The 20,976-nt window shown below is 41.3% G+C and overlaps 1 protein-coding gene across 3 annotated transcripts in view; it reads right to left on the bottom strand.

Moving 5' to 3' along the window:
- The window catches only part of LOC113166307 (neuroplastin-like), a 28,562-nt gene extending 15,813 nt beyond the window's left edge, over positions 1-12,749 (bottom strand). The window contains exons 1-8 of one of the 3 annotated variants that reach the window (XM_026366375.1): positions 12,369-12,749; positions 6,049-6,217; positions 5,856-5,950; positions 5,188-5,321; positions 4,793-5,066; positions 3,731-3,752; positions 2,374-2,450; positions 1,245-2,212 (exon numbers count right to left, since the gene is read on the bottom strand). In XM_026366375.1, the coding sequence (XP_026222160.1) occupies positions 2,390-2,450; positions 3,731-3,752; positions 4,793-5,066; positions 5,188-5,321; positions 5,856-5,950; positions 6,049-6,217; positions 12,369-12,459 (846 nt within the window). In that variant the 5' untranslated portion in view covers positions 12,460-12,749 and the 3' untranslated portion in view covers positions 1,245-2,212; positions 2,374-2,389. Of the gene's footprint in view, positions 1-1,244; positions 2,213-2,373; positions 2,451-3,730; positions 3,753-4,792; positions 5,067-5,187; positions 5,322-5,855; positions 5,951-6,048; positions 6,218-12,368 lie in introns of those variants that run through there. The other 2 variants (XM_026366376.1, XM_026366374.1) reach the window with 2 other exon arrangements.
- Positions 12,750-20,976: the final 8,227 nt, after the last annotated feature.

Below are 20,976 nucleotides of genomic sequence, written 5' to 3'. Positions count from 1 at the left end.
CCACCTGAATTAGAGATTAATCTACACAGACAGAACTACAAATCATTTTTATCAAGACCTGTGTTCCCACTTTGCAGGGGTTTCTCAAAGCCACAGTTGCTGCTCTACAAAGTCACATGTTTTTGTGATTACCAGGTTCCCAATGTGGATCAGCTTCAGACAATTAACTGACCAGCTCCAAAAGGACCACAAACACATGACAACATTTCATCATTCTTCAGCTGGTAATAATTATGGAAATGTTGGTGACAAGAAAAAATAAATAAAAATCAGTAAAACATGGCTACTAGTGCTGCCTGTCAGCACACACAATAACATAGCGCCCCCCTTTTAACATGCAGCTGCAATTTGTTGTTGCAGTTTCCACCATAATATGTTGAGTGTGCTGCCCACTGGTGTCCAAGAAATACAAAGCATAAAATGCACTTAGTTACCACTTCATTAGATATGCATGTAAAATTAAATCCAACCCGACAGCTAATTTACTTTTTATTGATAACTTCAGGATGGTTCCTGAAGTTCAACATAAAGCCAGAAAGAGTTAAGGGACTACTGACCCTACAGTCAATGGCTGACCACTCTACCAACTGCACCACTGCAACTGCACTTTGTAAAGACAAATTGCCAGAAATAAATGGTCTTAAGTGAATATAATACTAGCACTAAAATTAATCATCATGGTTGCATCATTCCAGGAAGGTAAAAATACTGGCCAGTATAACTGCACACAAATTAAAAGAATAACAATTTTCAATAAAGTCTTTTTCCACATGATGTAAAGGGATTTAAAAACTTTAGCTAAAGCAAGAATTTTTTTTCCCCAATGTATTTCAAAACCTTCCCCAGAAAGCCTTGAACATACTGATAAAATACTGAAGAGCTTGTGTGTAATTACAGTGTCATCTGTAGTTTTTCACAGATGACAGTGTCACCTGTAGTTTTTCAGTAGATAGAAAGAATTCATTTTAACCTGCAACAGTCAATAATGCCAACCAGGACTTCATTCTTCATTAACACTTTCACCCTGGGGGATTTCCAGAATCAACCTCTCTCATCTCCTCTGGTGAAAAGTTCAATTTCAAATTTGCTGTTCGTCCCTCAAAATTTCACTAGATGGAGTTGTTCTCCATTCCCGCCAGGGTGCCCTGTGCACAGCGCTCATGGTGCAACAAAATGTGTTGTAGGAAGAAAAATTTAAAAATAAATAAAAAAATCAACTCAACAGACACATTTTATTTTTCGAGATATTTATTCTTAAAAATGACTCAGGACCTTGAATTTGGAATTGAAAGGTGTCAGTCATGACGTGGGCTGTCTTTCGCAGCCTCCCACGTCAGCTGTGGAGAATTCATGCAGCTGTGTAATGTGTCATCAACGCTCTACGGTTATCCTACTTGTCTAAAGCTTTGTCACAGAAAAATCAAAAGCCGCAATGATTTTCAATATATTGATATGGATAATAATTGCATAGGATAATAGCCATGCTGTAGAAGACACATAATTATAAAACAATGTGTTAAAATGATTAGTACAGATCTCCTTAAGTTGGTTTATACAGTATTTCCATTATTCTTAACATTGAAGTGCATTATATTATATGAATAGACTTTATATTAATGGTGATCTGATATATAGCTAGTAATTTAATACATACAGTACATACATACAGTAAAGTAATCCTTAACCAATAGTAGAGGGACATTGCAAAGCCCTTAAAATGTAATATATACTGTCTGATAAAATAAGAAAACTTCAAAAGTGGTGTGCAGTGGAATGATAAAACTATACACGACTGTCATACCGGGTTATGGTGGCATTTTCTTTTACATTGCAGTTTTGTTTTTCCTCTAGGACACACAGTACTGATTATCTACATGAAGCCACTCTCAGAGAAAAGAAAAACAAGAAAGCCATTTCTGTATCAAACAGAAGGTCAACATCTTGCATGCATTACGATAGAAGTAGTAAAAATGTGGATAAGAGGGAAAAATAATAAACGTCAACAACTGCATGCAGCAACAATGATAATGTTAACAACTCTGTAGTGGTTTAAATACCTCCCGACCTCCCACCCGCACACAATAAAATCATAAGGCATGCCTCATTTAACTCCTTCACAACCATACTTGTAATGGCAGATACGTCCTATTAACAACTGGTATGTGTTCCCCTCTTGTTTACCTTCATATGGTCAATACATGTGTAATGAAACCTGCAAATAAAGAAAATTCAACTCATTAGCCCAGTCCGTCTTATTGTGGTTCACAAGAGCTTTGAGTGACATATTTCACAGTGGATCAGCTTGAGATCTGTGGCCACAGGCCTGTAATGCATATTTATCATCAGGCTTCCTCTTAATAATTGAGTACTCACTTAGCAGACAGGCTGCTCAGTTTGTATTCCTCTGGCGGAGGTTCTTGTCTTTGTGGTTGTTGGTTGAATTAGTTTTCCTTTAGCAGAAAGCAAACAACACAATCAGGTCACACCTCAAATGAAAAAGCTACAGTATGTACACAAGTGCTCAAACACTAACTGTCAGAATGATTGATGCACAAAATACGGTTGAATTCAAACTAATAGCAGTGTCATCATCGTCATTAGTTTATATAAAGACACAAAAGGTTTGAGTTCCCCCCCATTATAAATTCCTTAGTTTTGGCTGCCAATTAACTTACATAAACCAAAAAAAAAAAAGGCGGTTTAACAATAAACTAAATAATTTTATTGGGTTCTGACATCTCGTGATGACAATTTAGCCTAATTAAAGACATTATCTAGAAGCATTAATTCAATTTATCAAAACAAAACAAAACAGTATTTGTGGGGCACTGATTTATATTCCTCATCCCATGAAATATGAAAACAAGTCTGTCTGCCCCCTCTAATACAATATGCAGGGGGAAACTAGTAAACTACTAATATACAGTATTCAATATCTGTCAGTATATTATTGTGGGAGGGTATAAATGTACAAACAACATGGGAGGTCTTATATACCTGACATCTGTTAATCATACCACTACTTTTTGTAGTTTCAAAATGGATCTGTAAAATATCCCTTTAATCAATAATTTAAATGCTGTAATACAAATACATACAAGTAATGAGTAGACAAAGAGCTGACAACATGAGAACAAATTCTACTTATCACTGTACCAGACTTTGGTTTAGTTATAGTTTTAAAACAATTATTTTCAGTCCTATATTTCAGCACTTAAAGGTGGCAAAACACAAAAAGTACTTTCAGTTTGTATTCATGTGCAGCATTTGTCTACAAATGTAAACTTTTATATTATTAGAATGTTATATTCATCGTACAAGTATTTTACATTGGTTATATCTGATGTAAGATACATACAATAAACACTTGTGCCTGCTTATAGTTATGTTAGTGTTATAAATATTTAATAGGTAATTTATATGTGCTTATGACTGATAAAATCAAGACTTCAAGCAAAGTGATGCTTTTTTTTAGGTCTTAAAACTTTATGGCTTTGAGTCAATAACAGCAAATTAACTGAGAAATATTTCTCAGTGTTTCGTTGTAGTGCAGCAGAGCACAATAACATGATGCCCTAAGTTATCTGGGACCTAGATATGGGGTGTGCTGTACTCTGAGCTCTGTAGACGGACGAGAGAATAAGCATGATGTTAAGCTACACCCAAACACACATTACTGTTTCCAAGCTAAACAGAGATAAGGTTGTAACAGGAAAATGTTTCTACTTACACTGGTCCAGCTGGGTCATCATCTGAGGCAGCAAGGGAAAATATGGAGAAATGAAGACCAAAATATAAAAAATATTCGCAAGGAAGTTGTACATGATGGTGAAGTGACGTTTTTGTTTTTTTAAAACAGAAAGGTAGCTGTGCAGACTGAGTTATGAAAATAAAATGCATCCCAGATGAAGAAACAAAACAGCGTACAACAGGCTGTCATGCCTCAGGAAAGCCACCTCACAAGTTCACTCACAAACACAGGATGCAGTTTAAAAATCCAGCACAACGCATGAGCAAGTGAGAACTATTACATCCAGACATAATTTCTTTAAAAAAATAAAATACTGTTGTCATGCACAGAGAAGCAGCTCCATCACTATTAGCCCTCTACTGTAGGTAGTAATTTATCAAAGCATTGACCGTAATAAATGACCAATGAAGACAAAATAGTTTCAGTTCTTCACAGAGACTTGCATGCCATTTCACTTCTATATGGAGTTTTTAAAAAAGAAAAATCATAGAAACTGACAAATCGTGAACTGCATATGACACTGAACAAAGAGGAGGCTAAAATGAAGTGTGTGCTGTTCTGTGAAGTGGAAGGAGATGAGCCTGAATGCTTATTTAAATCCATGAAGCATGCAAAGTCTCACACTTACCACAAACATGGTTTAGGTTATGCAATTTGGAAAAAGGGGAGGATGGGAGATATTATAACAATCTCTTCAAGTGTTCAACAGCCAAAGCTACATTAGTTTAAAGAAATTTAAGTTATATAGAGATTATTATCATTTCATTTGTGGTGTATCACTCACACAACCTACATCTATTTCATAACGCTGTGAGGAATCTCATGGTAATCTAAACACTCTGAATTCTGCAACTGTCTATTTTAAACCACTTCTGACCAAATGAGTCCCTTTTCTCCGTCGCCTCACACCCACTCTCTCTGATTTTTAGACTCAGAAAATTCACAGGAGAGAGAGATTGATGTCAAAACTGCACGCTGAAAATCAGTTTTCTCCTCAGTGGAATAATGAAGAAGGTCTAAGAACCATCACTGGTGACTCACCGTCTTGTAAATCCTCTGGCTTCTTGCGCTTCTCATAAACAACGATGATGATCACCAGGATGATGATCTCGGCCAAAACCCCCAGGAGAGGCCACAAAGGGGCCAAGTGGCTGCGAACTCTCAGCACAGACTTCTCGTCACGGCTTCCAATAGCGTTGGTGGCATTGCAGTGGTACTCTCCTGGATCCAAATTAATGTCCAGGTTCAAAATGTGGAGCTCAGTGTAGTTGTCTCTGCTGATGACGAAGAAGCGTTCGGTGGAGTTATCAATTTCCTATGGAAGCAGACGGACAAAGTTTTATTCACCTTTTACAGTTTAGATTGTGTGTGTTTTTAACCATAATCAACATTTCTTTGCGTATCACAGCATGATGATGTACAATCATGTTACATACCCTAAAAACGCCGTTGTCCAACTTGCGCCAGGTCCAGGCAGGATGAGGATAGCCCACAGATTTGCAGTAGAGCACAGCATGCTGGCCCTCATTCTTATTCTCACTTCGCTTGTGGCCAGTGATCTCAGGGACAGCTACAACAAAGACAATATCAAAAAGATACTGTGACTAGTAACATTACTAAAAACATATCATAACAAAACTTCCATTAGGATGTTATTATCAGGAGAAAGTGAATTAAAAAAGATTTCATTCAATCGGGAACATGTATGCAGGCTGTCTTAGTCTGTGTATTTTGAATATTATTAATTTAACTGGTGATGAATCTTTCCTCTGCCTGCATTAAAAAAATGTTGCATAAAAAAAATAAAAGTAAACCGTCCCACAATCCAATTGGCGTCCACAGTGATTGTGTGTGACTGACCAGATTTGACCATTGAGACATAATCCCTTGCCATCAAACAAACAAGGCACCATCTGCTGCCACTGAGCCGGGCATTGGTTAGATGAAGGTGTCAAGGGCACCAGCAGAGCTGTTTGAAATCACGGGTCCACACATGACAGGGCTGCTGGTGCTCAAGGCCACTCTGTCCATTTTTATTGGTGACATCTGATGTGGCCTTGAAAAGCTTGACAAAGGCGCCTGTAGCTCACAAATCAGCACCTACATTTAATTTCAATGGACGCGTTGGCTGGAGGAGCCATCTCGGAGGTGTAGACACACATGTACACTCCAGCGTTATCTCCTCGTGGTCTGTTTATCCTGCAAAGCATAAACGCACAACGTGAACCCACAGTAGGCTACTAAACTGTGTTTAGCACACACACAGACATCGTTTGCACTTTTGCTACAACTCCAACCTGTACTCAGTGTTCATATTCGGACTGTGCGTTTCTGGGAGCTCCTCCCCATTCTTCATCCAGTAAGTCTCCAGGTAGGTATATGGCGCAGAAGTCAGGTTGCACTGCAGTATGACAAAGTCGCCTTCCACAGGAAGTATGACTTGTTCAGTGGCGGCGATTGTTGGCTCTAAAAAAGAGAGATAGAGACAAATCAGCTACAACAGAAGCTATGCTCACTAGCACTCGTGGGTGAGAGTGTGTTGGAAGATCAATGCACAAAGCATTCAGACAGACACCACAGCCCACCACACTTTATACAATAAGGAATCGCAACAGAGCTGCAAAGTGGGAGGGATTATATCAAGCCCTGAGTTCCTAAAATAAAAATCCATTAATTTACGGCTTTGTTTTCAGAGAATTTCTAAGGCTCGGCTGGACTCTCTCAGCTGAATTGGTATTAAAGATGATCAACATGAATCTTTTTGAAAAATGAATTGCAATGATTCATCCAAGATCTGGATGAATTCAGCAACACTGCAAACAAATATAACATAACATAACATATATAAGACCACCTGCAATGACAGAAAGCAACAAGCCATCCATCAGAATCAGTGTTTCTATTTTGAAGAGCGCTGAGAATTTTATTGCCTAAAATATTCAAATAGGATTTGAAATTTGTTATTATAGCACATTCCTTTTTAAGCACAAGGACTTCATTTATGGTAAAATAGAGAAGGCTAAAAATACAAGCAGCTGATTCAGCTTTCATCAAAGAAATACTCATGATAGGAGACAGTAAAGCTGACTCTACCAGGGTCTGTCTAATGACTCTCTGAGCTTAGAGCGACAATTCAACAGCTCTGAAGAGTAAAAAAATGAGCTCTCAAATGTTCTGAACAATTAGGCCACTCTACCATATATCAAGCTGAAGTATGACCTGTGGGAAATCCTCACTTGGATTAGCTTTGAAACAATGATGGCCTTAATTGGAGAGTTTGTATTTGGCTTAATCCTGATTATCTACATCTTGTTTGTACATGTACATGTAGACGCCGGTGAGCCTCTCAGTCTCAGCAGTCACAAGCTGAAACAATTTAAAAATGAAAAATGTAAACATGCTTTGTATAAAATCCTTTCAAAGATGTCGGACCTCATTTGGTAAATACATCCGCTGTACAACTACTTTGACTAAATCTGGAATAATCTGTTCAAATAAAAACTAAACAATATTACAAGTACAACAAGGCATTAAATGGCTGGTGTTTTTGTTCCCGCCTATTTCTTTGTGTATTTTAGATTCTGGCACAGGATAGTTTTATGGAAAACATACACTTGTAATATTTTGGCAAAATTACAACCTCATTTTTGCGTGAGTAACAAACAGATATTATCACTTATATATATGATTCAGAAATATAATGTTTTAAAATTGCTGAGAAAAAAAACATATGGATATGTTTAAGGTCCCACCAATTGGACACACTGGGTGTGTGTAAGTGTAGTTAGCCTGCAAAGTTTGACATTTTAAACAGAAATAATCAATATTTAAGAAAAACTGAAACTGAAATTCAAGAATGAAAAAAAAAGGTGAAAGAGAATAATAAAGAAGAGGGACAATAGAAATAGAACGAGGCTGAAGGGTAAAGGATGTACTGACCTAAGGGATGGACACACTACAAAATACTCCTCTACTCTGCTGCTAAAAGATAACAAGAAGACATGGTTTTCTTCACTTTACAGGTCTGTAGGGGAGGGTAGAAGCCCTCAGGAGAGGTCTGAGGGAGGCTGAATCACACAGGAACTGCTAAATTTGCTTGCTAATGGGAGTGGAGGTGGACGTTTCCTCTACACTGACCACTCACTCTGCAGTACTGTTATAGTGGCCTGAGCACGGATCCAGTTGGTGGCTGGATTCTGCTGTAGGTCGTTGCGCCGTGGGTCATTGCTGGATCTGCACTCGTAGGTCCCTGTATCGTCCAGGGTGAGGCGAGAAACGCCCAACACGCTCACAGCATTGGTGCCGTAGGCCGTACTGATGGACACCCGCCGCTTACGGGCGCCGTCCCACAGCTGCCTGAAGGAATCGGCTCGATTGATTTCAGAGTACCACCACTGGATTTCTGGGGTGGGGTTTCCAATCACCTCGCAGTACAGCTCAAAGGTGTCGCCTGTGAGCTTGGTCTCAGAAAGAGGGGATTTCACAAAGCCCGCTGGTGGTGGAGGCAGCACGACCAGAGATCATTTTAAAGAATGGAAAACAGATGTAGGATAGAAAGGCAAGAAAATAGCAGGGTAAATTAAAAGGGAGGCAGAAAAGAAAAAAGATCAAAATCAAAAAGACAGACGGATACATGATGCAATAAAAATGTAAACAAAGAAAATTAAAACTAATGATTAAAGTAAAAGTATGGAAAATATTGGGCTGTGACTATTATTTTTATTATAGATTATTTCGTCTTGTGATGTCTTTGCTTGTTTAGTCTTTAAATTACCGTCACACAAAACAAAGAAATGGAGAAAACCCATCATGTCTAGGAGGTAAAACTAAGGAATATTTTTTGTTTGAAAAAAACTATGGAAAATATTGACCATCAAAATATAGTTGCAGAATTGTCTGTCAATCATCCTTAAAGCTTTAATTCAATTTACTTTATCAGTCTGAACAGCAGATGTATCAGCGGAAACAGTAAATATTCCAAAATTAGAAGGTGGAAACAAACATTTTCTTTTAATGTACTAATCATTTCATGTCCTAATTGTTTCAGCTGTAATACACAAAAAGGAAATGTAATCAAACGTCAAACTCAAACTGTTCACAGGGTCTCAACAGAACAAGAGAGTGACCACCTCAGGTCGGCCCAGGCCATTGCTGCAGCTCTTCCTGGGAAGCTTTAATTCAATCCTGCTGGGACGTCCCTGCCAGGCTGCTTTTATTGGTTTTGTTCATTCAATGACATCATATAAATCTGTGCCTAGATACTAAGTGCATGCAAACAAAAGTCCTTCGAGTGACCTTGTCCTTATCTTCATTATATGTTGTTTGTATAATGAAAACATCATTAGAGCTAAGAAAGGCTTGTTTATATAATTATGCTATAGACACATTATATATATATAGACACTGGCATGTCCTGTTAATTTTACTGGATTTAAATGTCTCCGTCTCAGAAGCAAATGCAATAAAAGGTGAAAAAACTGATCATTGCTGCACAGAGGAGGAGGAGGACAGGGAGGCTGTGGTCATCAGCATGGTGTATAGGCACTGTGGAAAGCACAGACTGAGTGCAGATTTATAGAAGCTGCAGCTCTGGGTCTCTGGGGAGCATGTGGGCGCATGGTGATAGACGCCCTCTGTTTCCATAGAAGCCATTCCATTAATCCTAGCTTGCATCATAGCATTGCTGTACAGCCCAGAAGCGGCCATCGTCAAGGCCAGTCCATATGCTGCAGTCATATACTGCATATATAAGTACCAGCAAATAACATGAGTGGAACTGAAGAAGACTAAAACAAAACACCTCAGCTCTTAACACAGAACTGCTGAGAGACAAATCCTGCCACCTCAGATAGTCTGGATATGTTAAAAGTGCTGAGCATCTAACACTGTCCCTGCACGTCAATGTGCTGCACATTTGTGAATGGCGTCACTCGTGTCAAGTCGAGGTTAGTTTAGTTTTGGCACGTGGTTACACGTGATCTAATTTTGTTTATCATTTAACTTTGGCACAGAAATAATCAGAAAACTGTGTCTGGCACAACTTTCTAAAGACAATGCCGTAAAGATACCAAAAGATTTTCTGTAATTTTGGACAAAACAGCAGCTGCCAGTGACTGAAGACTGAGAAAGATTAATAAGCTGCTAAAATCAGAAAATAGAAAATAATACTAAGTTATTAACATCATCAGTTTAAAATGTCCGCTTTATTAGTCAAACTGCAAATCTAACAGCACAACCTGACAGCAGATGGCCTTGAAGTGTCAGGAGTCTTTCCTTGCAGATATTTTCTGATATCTACTGATAAAACCATTTAAACCAAAGTAATATGAAGTCATTCTGGCCACCATCCCAGCTAATGTACTACAACTGCTGCAACACATACTTAGTAGCTAATTGGATGATAAATTAGTACTTTAGAGGACTATAGTTAATTATAATAAATAATAAAATTGTCTTATTCTGATATACATTTTAACGTGTCTTAACAGTGCATGGCTGCTGCAATACAGTAAACGTAAGATGATGATGTTTTTAATATGTGCAAGAATGGCTTAAATTTCAATTAAAGAGATTAATGTCCTTTAAAGCAGTCCAATCTTAGTGTGCTTTAAAAAGAACTGGCATAAAACATTCTCCTCTTTAAGTAAACTGTCCTTTATAAAAATCTGAGCTATAAACAGTCTAGTGACTATGAGTCACAACAACACATTTAACCAGAACAAGTTGTGATGTTCAATATGCCAGACATGCAAATTAGAGCTCAAATAAGTGCTCAATCAATTAATTGATCAAATGACAGACAATAATCAACACCTACTGCTTTATTGATGGATTAATCAATATAGAAACTAATCAGTTGTCATATTGAAAATCAATATCAATCTGATGGATTTCAAGGTGACTTAAGATTAAAATCTGCCACACACTTTTACACTTTTTTTCTTAACTGACACAATCTTAAAACTTTTACTTTTTGCATTTTGCTAACAAATCTACAAATATTACTAATCAAATTTAAATCCACAACTAAATTCACAATATATTCTAAATACTCTGACTGAACAACACGCTAGTGTAATCTTTAAAAGTAATCTACAAATGAAAGCAAATAATTTGTCTCTCAGGTTGTTTGTTCTCAGTATTTGTGTACTGATTAACCTCACATTTTCTCTCTGTTTATACGTTAATATGAACTCATGGAAAGAAATCATCACTTTATGGTTCTTTATTTGATCAAATTTAATTATGTTTACACTGATCACTTCATGAGACCATCGCTATTTGTGAAGGTTTCGCAAATGCATAAGAAATTGTTGAAGAAATGTTTGAATGAATGCATTAAACAGCCTCGTTGTTAAAAGGCTCACTACTTTAGGTGAAACACATCCTTAGGGGAACCTTAAACCACCATTAGAAGATACAAATGGTGTCTGTGATGTGGTTGGCTGCTGTGCACTGATTGAACACAAGCTTTAACGAGTGGGTGTGCAATATAGGAGGAGATGTATAATGCATTCCTACACAGGTCAACTCCAGGGAAGGCCACAGCTGAATAAATTCACACTCGTTCTCACACAACGCTTGCAAAAGGGGTGAAACCTACACTGCACAGTTAGAGCATACACCTACAAACACTCAGCTGAGATGGAGTTCTGGTGCCCTGATTTGTTCAGACGGGATAAGATTTATGACTAGAGGGGTCAATTGGAGAAGTAGAACTGCACTGAGGAATCAATGCCTTTCTGCAGTGCAGCACATCTCAGCAAAGAGATAACAGATTCACTGTTGCAAGAGGACATTAAAGCTATGGTTCCCAGTGCAGTGTCTCTGCTCTAAAAATAGAAGCATGCAGAAAAATGGACTGATGCTATTTACAGAGCTGCACTTCTAAGGTCCTACATCTAATTACAAACGCGTGATGTTCTGTTTCAAAGACCTGGAGTGATGCAGAGAATCGCCTCACGCTGCAGGAGAAGAGTTACTGATACACTGCTGGATACTAAATGCCTAATTCTTCGGCTGATGCATCCTTAGAAATCTGTGCAAACCAAAGCGTGACAGCATGTTGATTGTGTGTCAGCGTGTGCACTCCACAGATTTTGAACTTCAGTGTGACACCATTTCCCTCTCCACCTTTTCCTATTCCCCAATCTAATGAGCAAAACTTGTCCTTGCTGATTGCTCATGTGTCGACTCTGTATTCAGCTCCACACTTCAAAGGACATTTTAGGGACATCGCAGAGGCCTCCGGTGTGGCCCAATTCAGCCTAACGAATACAGATTGTAGCCTCTTAATGATTTAGGCCTATGTAGTCTTCATTTGAAACATTCATAAAGCAAATAAATAAATAAATAAAAACAGCGCTTCATTCGACTCATATCTGTGTCTTTAATCTTCTGGCCTAACGATAAGGGATTGTCTAATGACACTGGGCTGCAGGAGAGAGATTCCTGCTGGACGGTGATCTTAATAACAGACACATCTTGTAATGATCATTAAAATGCACCGACGTCGGAAATACAAGCGACATGCGTCCATAAAAAACACATTTTCGCCATAATGTGCGATGAGCATCATGTTTTTTTTATATATATATAGGGAGAGTTCATTTCCTACCGTTCTGGGATGAGACAGACTGCAGCATCAGCGCCCCGAATATCGCCACCGAAAAGGACATGACTGCAGCTCCTCGGTTGCCAGGTATCATCTTCGGAGACGGGAGATGCCGGGAGGCGAGAGCTAAGGTGACCTGAGCGGGATCTGATGATGCGGGGAGGCTTCGCCGAGGCTCGCACCTCCACACACTCCTGTTGTGTCACGCAGAGTGGGGAGTGTCGCTAGGTAGACTAGCGGGAGCCTACAGAAGCTACCACTGCAGGATACCTGTGCAGAGCTCTGCCGTCGGTCCGGAGCTGCAAGGGAACCACCTTTTTTTTCCCCAAGCACTCGTTCACTCAAATCCCGCGAGATCTTGGAGGAACGAGAAGATAAACGGACGCATCCACCGCACAACGTCCTATCATAAATTAGAGCAAAGATGAATTAAATGAAAAACAGGGGTCAAAATGGAGGCTGTTATTTTGGCTACGTTAGTAATAAATACCAAATGGAAAAATAGTTTGTAACAAGATGGTTAGGCTAGTCTAGTTGGTAAGTTAGTGTGCTGTTTGCTGTGGTTACCTGCGCAATGATTTACAACGTTAGTTAAACTTTTGACCGGGACTACGTTTGAAGGGTTAACGAGCACCTGTCAACCAATCAGAACAGAGTATTTCTCAGGTATAAAGACAGTTCTTCAACATGGACGGATTAACAGAGTTATTTTATCTTTGAACAAGTGATTAGTCAAAGATAAAATAACTGATCAAAATGAGACCAAAAAATTAATTTAAAATTTACCAAAAAGAGACAAGTAAGGACAAAAACTACAAACAATGCAAATGACCTTTTTTGTTGACCCTCGGTAGTGTCTCTTTTACACTGGAGGTTGTGGGATTTCCAGATCATCAATGTCCAAAGACCCATTTTCTCATAACCTATCCTCGTCTCCAACCGTGCATTCAGTCCTTAGCAAAGAGCTCCAAGGCCTTAAAATGTGCCATGTGTCAAGCAGTTTCTCAGGCTGCCTAAGCCCTGACCTCAACAGCACCTCAGGCTTTAAGCAGACTTTTAATCCTGTTTCCCTTTGAACTAACATACGGTGATCCTCACACCTACAACACAGTAGCCTAATTCACTGCCTTATGTAACAGCTACAAGTGCTGTGCAGTAGCCTACTGTGATTGCATTTGCACTAACAAGTAGTGGAAGAAATTACAATTTAAATTCATTACTTACATTTCAGTAACTAGAGTCACTCAGTAACACTCTGTTAATTCACTTCAATTTTATTTGCATAGCGCCAAATTACAACATAAATCATCTCAAGGCACTTTACAGTGTAAGGTTAAAATCTTACAAAATATAGCTGTATACAGAAATAAGCAATAGGAGACAGTGGAGAAGAAAAACCTTAAAGGAAGAAACCTCCAGCAGAACCAGGCTCAGCAGGGTGGGTGGCCATTTGCCTCGACAGGTTGGGTTGATTGGAAAGATTTACTCTGGACTAGACTGGGTAGACTACCTGACAGCCTCTGCATTTGTCCTGTAGAAGGAACTGTGCATACAGTAGGTTCCATGAACACATCTGAAAGTATGCTGTCTGCTATCTTTGTTTGTGCTAATTATGAATCCAAGAATAAGGATTGATAAGTTTACTTCATGAAACCGTCACAGAAAATGGGTCAGGCCTATTGAGACTGATACTGGCCTTTCTGTCAATAGTTTGTGTGATCCACTTACAGGTTTCATTTGGATGCTCTGGTTTCCTCCTACTGCAACATACTTTAAATAAGTCCATGAAATACACAGAGAATGAAGAAATAATCAACAGAGCAATGCTGGAACCTAGATCCTAGGTTATGGTACAACATGTAGAACTGCATACAGCAAACTGAAGAAACAGTTCCTCTAACTGGCATGGACCCAAGACACATCAAGATAAGGTTTTTATTTGCATGCAGGTGAAAGTTGAAATTGTATATGTTCTTGAATTAATCTATCTTGAGCATCAGTGTTAGTGAATATTATACGAGACTGGTGCTATTTTGAATCAGACTAAGTACAGTGACACTGCAGTGACTTATCAAATAGGCAAAAACCTGAGGTATGTAGCACTGTTCTCATAAACACCGGGCAAATAACTTAGACAAGCCAACTCTAAACATCTTATATTTCAAAGTAGAAACAAGAGACTGAAGAAGCTACTTAGATGAGTAGTGAAACCTCAACCTCACAAGAAGGAAGTCAAGTTTCCATGACGCAACTTTCAGACACAACAATGCTATTCTCCACAGACTCTTCACCATAAGTAGGTAAGAATATAGTAGAAAGTAAATATAAACTATAAACTTAGTATGTTCTCTGGCTTTTTACCTAAGTAGCTGAACAATGGCACACTAAACCAACAAATAATCCTAGCATGGTCAGGGTGCATGGCAAGGTCAGATAGACAAGGGCAGTGAATGTGAGCTGCAACATCAGAGTGTGAAAGTGAATGCTGCTTAAATATTGCAGGGAAAAATGAGCCCAATGAGGTGCAGGTTGGTGAGGCAGTGAGACAGCTTGGCCTAATTACCATGTGAGTACAGCTGAGGGAGAGTGTATGTGTTTCAGAAAACTGAGGGCAGACAGGGACAATGTATCTGAACTAAAAAAGAAACCTGAACTGCAACAGGTGCAGCAGAGGGCAGTACTCAGAACTCTTGCATGAATTGGAACAGACACAGAGAAGCTGCACATCTTCTCTTCTCTTTTCATTACATCTATAAAGAATTGTTTTATAGCCTGATACAACCCTGCCCTCTACACTTCATCTTGTCCTGTCAGTCAACTCTCAAAATGAAAATATAAATCTAAATACAGTACTATGCAAAGCAAACAGCTAAAGCTGTAGGTGTAAACACTCGGTGTGAGCCTGGAAAGAAATTAATCAAAGCAGAAATATCATCCTCACGAACACATTAAGACATCATTTAACTCTGCGTGTTTGTTTCCTATGATATCTTTTATTTTGTTGAATTCAGGGCAATCAAAATTAAAGAATGAGTTTGGACAAAGAGCTTTTCATCATGTCTAGTGGTGGCTCGCCTTTGTAAACCTGCATGGAGCACTGTGCTTGTGTCCCCTTTTGCAGCATTTCTGTCCTATCATTCTGACGATGATAACTGGAACTTCATATGTTGTTCTTCAGCTGCTGTCATCTCTGAGTATGCAATGACTCAGACAGCTGAGGTGGATTGTGTTCGATTCCCTGGGATTTTTTGTTTGTTGGACTGTTTTCCCCATGTGTGAGTTTGTCTTTTGCCTGCTACTGCCTTTTTGCGTTGTTACTTTGTATTGTTTCGTTTGTGTCTTTATTCATGTTTTGCCTGCCTTTAGCAGTGATTTTTGTTTGGTACTATGTATTTCTTATTCTGTAGGTTTGTAGTTTGTGCTGTATAGTCCTTTGTTACGGTAGTTGGTTCTTTGTGTGTTTAGGTTATTCATATTTTGCCTGCATTACTGCACTGTTTTCAGTTGATACTTTGTCCGTCTGTTTATGTTGATTGTCACTCACCATAAGGCATCACGGACACAAGGTGTTCTTTGTTCACAGGCATTTATTTGACGCACTTCGGCATGCCGTGAGAACTAAATAAAGGACACATAAATACATACAAAACACATTTCTTAAGGTATATATAACACAAATAAAATAGCACAATAAAATATGAACAACACAAATTGCACTTAAACAATTACTTAAAGCTATAAAATGTCATATTTACAAGTATTCAGCATTACGGAGTTTAACTGAAACATTTTGGCGTCATGTTAACAGTTAGCAGCTTCAAATACAATACAAAACACAAAAACAAAAACATACCTCATTGGCCGCATTAACTCACAGGGAGGGAAATAAACTTGTAACCGAACATTCTGCCATCAAACTCTTCACAAAGTTCCACAGTGCAACGTAGCTCAGAACCCCATCTTCTAAGTAACAACCCCATCAACATGCAGTAGATTGTGTTACACAACAACTCCATGATCTTACCTCGACTGACAAACATTGGTTCCACCTCGGCAAACTGCCGTAACGACTTGATATTAACCATATACATTTCTTTAAATTCCCTTCTTTCATATAAACATTATTTAAGTATTCAACCAAACAATTACAGATCTTGAACAGTATAACTGATGATATTTGACAGCAGTTACATTGATACTTTATGTTTGTTAGCTCCCGTGTCCCTGCCTTTTCGTTAATAAATATATCCTTTGGTACTTAGCCATTTGGTCCCATCAGTCCTATCCTCACAGAACGAACCAGCCAGAATACAACCATGGAATCACCCAATTCCACCACTGGTCGCGCCATCCTTCCTCTATGTCCCTCTTTCGACCACTACGGTGTGTTTGCGGACATTTTGGAGGACGAGTATTCAGACCTCCTGAGCAGCTCAGCATATGTACTAAGGTGTTTGGATATGGCTGACTCTTTAGAGTGTTGTGAGGCAATGTGTAGGTTATCAGTTAGGGATTTTAAGGACAAGGACTACCTGCTTAAATATGTCGAGTTTAGACACCTCAAAGACACAGTGATGGCATGTCTGAGTTCAGCCAGGGATCGGTTTTTGTCAGCTCCCCTACCCATCCAGTCCTCCACTGCAGCTCATTCACTGAGTACTTTACCGGGCTTTACCGGACCCACTGCTCTATATATGCAGAGCTTAAGGCTCAGTCGGCTCCAGAGCTAAACCTCCAGTGTGGTGTTTTAGTGAGTCAGTCACCAACCACCTGTGAACCTCACCTCTCACCTTACTGGGGATCTCGTCTTGCTCTGCGAGTGGAAACCCCAGAGACTGCAGTTTGCAGCAAACGCACACACGGCCTAACCGCTTTTCGAGCCGACAGGAACCCAGCTCTGTGCGGTAAGAGTCGCGGCGGTGGTGTGTGTGTTTTTATTAACACGGACTGGTGTAAGGACTCTGTACTGGTTTCCAGCTACTGTTCACCACTTGTGGAGTTTGTGACTGTTCGGTGCAGACCTTTTTATTTACTGAGGGAATTCACCACTGTTTTCATCTTTGGAGTTTACATCCCTCCTGGCGTTAATGCCAGAGAGGCGTTGGGTGAACTACATGGAGCTATCAGCGACGTGCAGAACGCCCAACCTGACGGACTGGTCATCATTGCCGGAGATTTCAACCATGTAAATCTCAAGTTAGTGCTCCCTAAACTCCATCAGCATGTGGACTTTGCAACGAGGGGGGAGAACACGCTGGATCGTGTTTACACCAACATCCCCGGCGCGTACCGAGCGGAGCCCCGCCCCCACCTCGGATACTCAGACCACATCTCTGTTATGCTAATTCCAGCATACAGACCACTTGTCCGACGCTCCCAACCGGTTCTGAAGCAGATAAAGACCTGGCCAGCAGGAGCCATCTCTGCTCTTCAGGACTGCTTTGAGTGCACCGACTGGGACATGTTCAGGGAGGCTGCAACCACCGGTGATTCCGTCAACTTGGAGGAGTACACATCATCAGTGACCAGCTACATCAGCAAGTGTGTTGATGATGTGACCATCTCCAAGACCGTCACTACACGCTCCAACCAGAAACCGTGGATGACTGCTAGGGTGCGTGCGCTGCTGAAGTCGAGGGACTCCGCCTTCAGAGCAGGAGACATGACGGCCTTAAGAACAGCAAGGGCTGAACTGTCCCGAGCCATCAGAGAGGCGAAGCGCGCGCACGCCAGGAGGATCCACGGCCACTTTGAGGACAGCGGAGACAGCCGGCGCATGTGGCAGGGCATCCAGGCGATCACTAACTACAAGACAACTCCACCCGTCTGTGTTAGCGATGCCTCCCTCCCAGATGTGCTGAACGACTTCTACGCCCGATTTGAGGTACAGGTAAAGAATAACACGGTAGCTAGGAAATCCACCCTTCCCTCAAATGATCAGGTACTCTGTCTCTCCACAGCCGACGTGAGGAAGACTCTACGCAGAATCAACCCACGGAAGGCTGCTGGTCCTGACAACGTTCCTGGCAGGGTCCTCAGGGAATGCGCAGATCAGCTCGTGGATGTCTTCACTGACATCTTCACCATCTCCCTGAGCAGCGCCGTTGTTCCTACATGCCTCAAGTCAACGACCATCGTGCCGGTGCCGAAGACGTCTACTGTCTCCTGCCTCAACGACTACCGCCCTGTTGCACTCACACCCATCATCATGAAGTGCTTCGAGAGGCTGGTCATGAGGCACATCAAGTCCCAGCTTCCACCCTCACTGGACCCGCTGCAGTTTGCGTATCGTCCAAACCGTTCCACGGACGATGCCATCACCACTACTCTCCACCTGGCTCTCAGCCATCTGGACAACAAAGACTCATATGTTCGAATGCTGTTCATAGACTTCAGCTCAGCATTCAACACCATCATTCCCCAGCAGCTGATTGGGAAGCTGAGCCGACTGGGTCTGACCACCTCCCTCTGCAACTGGATCCTGGACTTCCTGACTGGGAGACCCCAGTCAGTCCGGATCGGGAACAGCATCTCCAGCACCACCATGCTGAGCACTGGGGCCCCACAGGGCTGTGTGCTCAGTCCACTGCTGTTCACTTTGCTGACTCACGACTGTGTAGCGATGCACAGCTCGAATCAGATCATCAAGTTCGCTGATGACACGACTGTGGTGGGTCTCATCAGCAAGAACGACGAGTCAGCGTACAGAGAGGAGGTACATCAGCTCTCAGCCTGGTGCAAGGCCAACAACCTGTCTCTGAACGTTGGGAAAACTAAAGAGATGGTTGTTGACTTTAGAAGAGCAAAGAGTGACCACTCTCCACTGAACATCGATGGAGCGTCAGTGGAGATCGTCAAGAGCACCAAATTTCTTGGTGTCCACCTGGAGGAGAACCTCACCTGGTCACTGAACACCCGCTCCATCAGCAAAAAGGCCCAGCAGCGTCTCTACTTCCTGAGGAAGCTGAGGAAAGCCCATCTGCCGCCCCCCATTTTGACTACATTTTACAGGGGAACCATTGAGAGCATCCTGAGCAGCTGCATCACTGCCTGGTTTGGGAACTGCACCGTTTCGGATCGCAAGGCCCTACAACGGATAGTGAGGACAGCTGAAAAGATCATTGGAGTCTCTCTCCCCTCCATCACGGACATTTACACCACACGCTGCATCCGCAAGGCTACCTGCATTGTGGACGACCCCACCCACCCCTCACACCCAATCTTCACACTTCTGCCATCAGGGAAGACGTTCCGGAGCATTCGGGCCCTCACAACCAGACTTTTGAACAGTTTCTTCCCCCAAGCCATCAGGCTCCTCAACACACACACAACAAACTGAACTGAGCACACACACTCGCTAGATTTGACATGTTTCCATCTTTCAGTTGTAAATTGTATTCATTTCCGCTACTGGTCGCTGCTGTTTTGTGTCTGTTTTTGCACTGTCTTCTGACGTCTGTCTGCACTTTTTCTTTGTGTTCTTGCACTGTTTGCACTAGGTTGCACAGGATGCACTTTATGTGGCTAGGACAACTTAGCAGTCCTCAGCCCCATGTTTGTCTTGTTGCCGTTTTATGTAGCACCATGGTTCTGGAGAAACGTTGTCTCATTTCACTATGTACTGCTTCAGCTATATGTGGTTGGAATGACAATAAAGCTTCTTGACTTGACTTGACTTGATGTCCCCGTCAGCAACTGAGGGCCTCCCAGGCCCCTGTGTCGGCAGTGTCTGTGGCTCTGGCTGCAGTCTCCACAGCAGCCCAGGGTCCAGTCCAGGTCTTTGCTCCAGTTCCTGTTAGGGGTGCAGCCAATGTTGCTTTAGTTAGCGGTCCTGCAGCCGATGCTGTGGCTATTGTTGGTCATTCAGCCGATGCTGCGGCTATTGTTGGTCATGCAGCCGATGCTGCTCTTGTTAGCCCCGCAGCCAATGCTGCTTTTGTTGGTCCTGGTCGTGCAGCCGATGCTGCTCTTGTTTGCTCTGCAGCCGCTCTCGTCCCTGCTGCTGCTGCAGCTCTCGTCATGGCCCCCAGCTCTGACTCCTTCTCTGCCCCGGCTCCTGTCCTTGCTCCTGTTCCTGTTCCTGATCCTGTTGCGGTCACCACAGTCGCACAGTCTTTTTTGGTTTGTTGCGTTGTGTTGTGATATATTGTGTCGTGTCGTGTCGTGTCGTGTCGTGTCGTGTTGTGTCGTGTCGTGCTTGTCCGTCAAGTTGCTTCTCTTTTTGTTTGTTGGATTCCCTGGGATTTTTTGTTTGTTGGACTGTTTTCCCCATGTGTGAGTTTATCTTTTGCCTGCTACTGCAGTGCCTTTTTGCGTTGTTACTTTGTATTGTTTCATTTGTGTCTTTATTCATGTTTTGCCTGCCTTTGGCAGTGATTTTTGTTTGGTACTTTGTATTTCTTTTTCTGTAGGTTTGTAGTTTGTGCTGTATAGTCCTTTGTTACGTTAGTTGGTTCTTTGTGTGTTTAGTTTATTCATATTTTGCCTGTATTACTGTAGTGTTTTCAGTTGATACTTTGTCTGTCTGTTTATGGTTTTGTTAGTACTTATTCCACCGTGTTTTTTAGCTCCCATGTCCCCGCCTTTTCGTTAATAAATATATCCTTACCTT

This window comes from Anabas testudineus, chromosome 6 (assembly GCF_900324465.2).
Source record: "Anabas testudineus chromosome 6, fAnaTes1.2, whole genome shotgun sequence".
In the NCBI taxonomy this organism is placed as follows: Eukaryota; Metazoa; Chordata; class Actinopteri; order Anabantiformes; family Anabantidae; genus Anabas; species Anabas testudineus.
The sequence above is the reverse complement of the archived record's forward strand: the minus strand, read 5'-3'. Positions and strand labels throughout refer to the sequence as shown.